At 41.0% G+C, this 6000-nt stretch overlaps 1 protein-coding gene across 1 annotated transcript in view; it reads left to right on the plus strand.

The window, feature by feature from the left end:
* Positions 1–5719, plus strand: part of adarb2 (adenosine deaminase RNA specific B2 (inactive)) — a 232536-nt gene extending 226817 nt beyond the window's left edge. Inside the window, exons 9-10 of the mRNA XM_084747013.1 lie at positions 2360–2541; positions 5518–5719. Of these exons, the coding sequence (XP_084603139.1) occupies positions 2360–2541; positions 5518–5694 (359 nt within the window). The 3' untranslated portion in view covers positions 5695–5719. The remainder of the gene's footprint in view (positions 1–2359; positions 2542–5517) is intronic.
* The last annotated feature ends 281 nt before the right edge of the window (positions 5720–6000 follow it).

Consider the following 6000-nt stretch of genomic DNA (forward strand, 5'->3'; position numbering starts at 1 on the left):
CACACCCGACAGTATTTACAAACATTTCATGTTAAGCTTTGATAATTGGATTTTTGTCAAAGTAATATCAAGATTTCTCTGTGGTCTTATTTTATTTTATTTTTTTTCTAACAGCTAATGTTAACTAGCTAATTAATCCAACTTAATAGAATACTGGGTAACACTTTATAATAAAGTGTCTGTAATGAGCATTATTTAATAGGTAATAAAGCCTTTATAAGATGCTTATTAGCATTAATGTGTAAATAAGAATATATAAGGGTTAATAATAGCATAACAAACATGTTTATTATTAGATTCACATTTATAAGCAATTATTAGAAACTTGATAACTTTATTGACTGCTTAAGAATGTTAATAAAAGTTTCTTCTAATTGTTTATAATAGCATTATAAACAGATTTATTGACCCACTGTACCTATTATATCATTGAACCTTTACTAAGTTATTGTTGTTCCTTTATTAAGATTTCTACGTACTTAATTATGCATTTATTAGCAGTTAATTATGCACTTATTAATAGTCAACGATGCATTTTGTGGGTACCGGGCCTTATTACCTAATTCTTTTTGCTGGCACCTTAACAGAATATTGTCCTTAACAAAACCAAATGCGCAACAAATGTCAGATTAACATCACAGTGCTAACATTACATAAGCAGTTGTTTGTACACAGCATCCACGCACTTTGTGACATACAGCCAATCATGACCACAAGAACATCTGGCAGGCCAATGACATCTGGTACCTACACTGGTTAAGTTTAACTTATAATGAAGACAGGGAACAGGAGGAAAGAACTGGTCCGGCTCTGTCCAAGAGTGCATGTAGAACTTCTAAATACAGACACTTAATCAAAGTTATCATCTACTAACTCTTGGCAAGAGAGAAAAATGTGGAACTGTCTGTAGCAATAACAGTTGTTCCGTTGTTAATCACAAAAACCAGTTTACAACCTCTTATGGCCAACTTCACATCTGAGACAACAGTGATCAGTTTGCATTATTGCTGTAAAAATATATACCTCTTTACCACTGCTGGAAACTTCTGGCAGATCCATTTCTTCACTTCATCTCTAAGCAGTACGTGGCTCAGCATTTTTCTCCTGCTTGGAGCAGAGCAGCTCCAACACAGAGGCTGCACTCTGATGGTCTGGAAGCTGACTGTGAAGTGGACTTGCACAGGGCATTCAGCCATGTTAAGAAAGATTCTGAACTGTAGGGAGCAAGAAATACTCAGTTCAAAGGGAACTGTGAACTGTGTGGGGAAGAAGTGAACAAGGGTTCATCACTTTGCCAGAAGTTGACAAGCAAGATTACCCATAAGTCATCACACCAGAATCAAACAATGGAGCTCACAGAGGAGTTTTACATCCCATACATATTTTTATATTTTGTATTTATTGCTAATTCTAAATTATTCAAAACTTACATTGCCTACATTTCGATAAAATTGAGTTTTGTTTCAGCTTTTGTTTTGTTTGTTTTGTTTCACTCAGTGTTTTGTTCCAGTCAAAATTCCCTGAGCAGGGAGTACAGCCTAAGGACACTGTAGATCAGAACATAGCTAGTGTCACAACTCTCATTTCCTTACCCAGAATACACTGGAAAACTGAAACACTCGTGCCGACCTCTCAAGAACATTTTGGCCCTGGGCGCTCGTTCGTTTCTCTCCCAGCTGCCAGCTCTGTTTCCACCACAGCCCCGGCACCTCTGCAATCACCCGTGTTCTCGATGCAGAACCCAGTGTGGCTGCCACTCACCTCCACTCTCCTTCCACCTCTCTGTTTCTCCTCCCTCGACTGATCGCTTTGTGTGCTTTGCTAGCGAGGCTAATTATTTCAGAGAGTGAAGGTAGAGAGGGCGGGACATTGACACAGACGGTCCAGTGTCGGGGAAGGTTCATCTTTGTGACTGCGGATAATATTTACAGCGTACATCGAAGCTGTTAGGAGCTCAAGAGCAGACAAGTACTAATACAAAGGCAGGAACACATTGCTTATGTGCTCAGTAGCCCTCCTCTTCTCACCTCCCTGCCTCTCTCTGAGGGCGTATCAAAGCTTCATATAAACAGCCGTGCAGTTTCAGGCCTGGGTTGACTTGGCTTTTTGCAGCGCTGCAAAACTTTGTCTGCCATCGGCCTCAGGGAGAGTGTGAGGGAAGGTGAAGGAAGGTTAAACGAAACAACAAAGTGCAGGTTTGAAAGGAAAATAACAAATTTTCTCCTCTTGTCTGGGTTTTACTCTCAGCCGCATTACATTTACTAACACTTTGATGAAATGTTTTGTTTTACACAATAGAGATCATTTGGATGGCTTGAATTTAAGAGATTAAACCTCTCCCCTGTTGTCCTCCCTGCAGGGCTGAGCAGCGCCGAGTACCAGCAGCCGGGGAAGGCCTCGTGCGTGAGTGTCAACTGGACGCTGGGTGACGCACAGTTGGAGGTGGTCAACACGGCCACAGGACGGAGACGGGAATCAGGGACACCCTCGCGTCTTTGCAAGCACACCCTGTTCACCCGCTGGAGCAGACTTTACCGCAAGGTGAGAGCAACTGTCCACAGGGAAGTTAAAGTCAGGGCAGAACGGGCTCCGGAAAATTTATCAGTGGAGAGAGAGAATCTATGAGAGCAACACTTTGGGTCAGTGGCTGAATTGTATTTTAGGCTGCTGTGAAATTTATAGACAATATCTGTTTCCATCAATGTATTTTTATGCACATTTTTAAGTATTGCATTAGAAAAGGTTGATGGAAACAAAACCTGAAAAAAAAAAAAAAATTACACTGGCTTGAGGTGCTTTTTGCCTTTTTCGAAAAAGTTCATGCACTTAATAAGAGATGGGAGCAGCTTTTCTGAATAACTTCTGACTGACAAACATCACAAAACAATACAACAGGTTTTGTTTCTTCTTCTTTTCCTTTGAGGTTTATCTGCAGTAGGCAAATAATTAGCTTTGTTTCTAGTTTGCAACCTCTACTTTTTGTGATCATAGCTTTCTTCTCCAACTTTTGATGAAAGCTGAGCTGTTTGTAGCCTGGTTTATTTACTACAAACTATTTAATGCATAATTTGCTTCTTTTGCAACCATTTAAAAGTTGATTTCAAATTCATCATTTGACAAATATATGGAGCTACAGCTATTAATTAAGTAGTTAATTTAATTAATGGCATTTGCAGCACTTCCAAGACATCAGCAACTGCAACAGAAAATAACACTGTGTTAGAAGATGTCAGATCTTTGGCTGGAAAAAAAAAAGGTATTAGACTGTATACCAGAAAACAAGCTAACAAGCTTCATTTCGCTAAGAACCATTTAATCATGAGCTTAAAATTCTGTCGTGTGCACAAACTAAAGACATATTTTGTTTTATAGAAACCTGATAAAACACTTTCAGTTTAAAAGTCAGAACTTTTGGATGAACTGCGACTGTGATGTGGTGTTTTGTTCCCAATCACGCCAAAGAAGAGTTCTGAATTTGTTACAGCTCTGATTTGTGCCATTGTCTTTTACCGCTGCATTTGTGTGTATGTTGCATATTACTGTTGTAGATGTTGAGTTCAGTTGAGCTCATTTTAAGTGATTTATCTGCGGTTGTTTAAGCTACAACAGTGCATCACATTCTATAAGACCAGGATGTGATTGTAGTGTAGTAAAACCATGTGTCTTTAAAAGGTCAACTTTTCATGAGCTCAGATAAATAGGCCTTTTTCAGCTTGATGATGCTCATAACAACTAATCCAATAGGGTTTTTTTAAAAAGTTTGTTTATCTTAAGCTTAGTTATCTTCTCTCAACCCCTGAAGTAACACTTAATCCTTCAGTTTATCACAAACATTCGAAATGACCAAATTTGGAGATACAAGGTGTTCGCTGGACAGGAAGGGCATTAAAAATTGTTATCTGCAAAGTAACTAAAGCTGTCAGATAAATGTAGTGGAGTAAAGTAAATTTGCCTCTGATATGTAGTCAAGGAGAAGTGAAAAGTTGGAAAAAGTGGAAACACTAAAGTAAAGTATTTGAGTAAATGTACTTAGTTACATTCCAACACTGCCCAGGTCAGGCTCGCACTTTGAATGCTGCGATTCTAAACTACAGAGGCATCCCAGAGTCAAAGTCAAGACAATTCAAGTGATTAATTATTATTTATGTCCTTTGCACCGTGTTAAATTCTACACCTGCCTCTCAGGTGTCTGTTGTGGAATATTCAGGGTATCATCACAAGAAATGTGAATTTACAGTTATAAAAATAATGCTCCTCTCACTCTGTAGGCGTTTTCTCACAGCAGAGATTTTGACACTTACGTTATGGTAGAAAAAACACAGGTATAAGAATACCAGGCTACTGGCACAACTAAATGGAATACAGCCATTATTGCTATTACTAATTACACTGTGCTCTGCTTGTTATGACATGTCGAAAATATCTGCTATGAAAGAGTCCTACCAATTTAAATGTTAATTAAAAAGCACCCTCCACAGTGTATCTGTTACTCGCTGGTAAAATATTATGATGTACTATTTAATTAATATGAGCCTGAACAATAGTTCCATTTTTATTCTGTGAATAAATGTGTTTCACCACTCTGCTTCAGTTGCTGTAAATGCTCCTCTGCTGGAAAACAGGAAGCATTACTCACATGTCGTCAGGAACAATATGCAGTCCTCTGCCATCAGGAATCGCATGTGAGCACATACGCGCATTAACTGCAGAGCTGCATGCCAACATCCACTCAGTCAAAAAGCACCGACACGTGTATTAAAATCCGAGTGGCTGCAGGTGAACGCTCTGCAGAGGAGATGTGGAATTTCCTCCCCGCCATAGATAAATTTGTTGGCCCGGCAACATCTGCTGTCTATGCGGCTTATCAAAAACTGGCAGCTCGGATCTTTAACGTCAGCACACAGAGCCGCTGCACTTTCATTTCCATTCTGAAACTTTATGTAACACACACTGCCTGCAACGCCAAATGGCGGCCGTTAAAGCATAATGACTATGAAACCATAATTATTTGGAGGAGTACTCGAGGAGGCCCCCACCCTAAGTGCTCCCTGCGCGCCGTATATAAGGGCCACGCAAGAGCAGTCGCACTAATCTCCAAAAGAAACTTTCACTCTCTCCCTCTCTGTCTCTCCCCACTTGTCTCTCCGCCGATCTTCATTGTTTCCCCTCGCGACAATAGGAATGCGCAAAAAGCACAGAGAATGTTCAATTGCTTGTGAAATTTAAATGGGGAGATTACACAGCTGTTGGAGCCCCCCCACCACCACCCCGCCACCTCCCAACCCCACCCAAATGCATTTGTGCCGGCTCATTCGTTTTGTTTGGTCGCTCTCCTTCTTCTTCTTCTTCTCTTCCCCCCCGCTTGACGAAACCTTTAGCCTCTCTGCCCCGGCTTTATTCCTCTCTTTGTTTTCCGTCCTATCTTCATGTCTGTCTCTGTGTCGCTTTTATCTGACTCCCACAATTCCTCTTTCTCTGTCTTTCCTCCTGTCTTTCTCGCTTGCTTACCCTCTCCAGTTGGGGATCCACGTGTCCGGCTCGGTGGACCGCCAGCTCATGTACTGCGAGGCCAAGATGGCGGCGCGTCCCTACCAGACAGTGAAGCAGCAGTGGTTCAGATCTCTGCAGGAAACGGGCCTCGGCACCTGGGTCAAGAAGCCGCCTGAGCAGGAACAGTTCCTGCTGTCGGTCTGAGGACGAGAGTGTGTGTGTGTGTGTGTGTGTGAGACAGAGTGTATGTTTGTTTATCCTTTATTTTTTTAGGGTAAGATGACTCTGTACCAACATCCTGCTTCACACCTTCATACCTGAATGTTTCCCACTGCGACCTCTGAACTCAACACTATCACCTCCGTGTGTGTGTGTGTTTGTGTGTGTGTGTCATTCCGCAGTCTTAGAAATAAAGGTGCTAACTAGAACCATAAAGGGTTCTTCGACTTGTTCCCATTGGAAAACCCTTTTTGGTTCATGGTAGAACCTTTTTTTAGAGTTTACACGTGG

The sequence above is a fragment of the Lutjanus erythropterus genome, chromosome 21 (assembly GCF_056507025.1).
Source record: "Lutjanus erythropterus isolate fLutEry1 chromosome 21, fLutEry1.hap2, whole genome shotgun sequence".
Classification (NCBI taxonomy): domain Eukaryota; kingdom Metazoa; phylum Chordata; class Actinopteri; order Lutjaniformes; family Lutjanidae; genus Lutjanus; species Lutjanus erythropterus.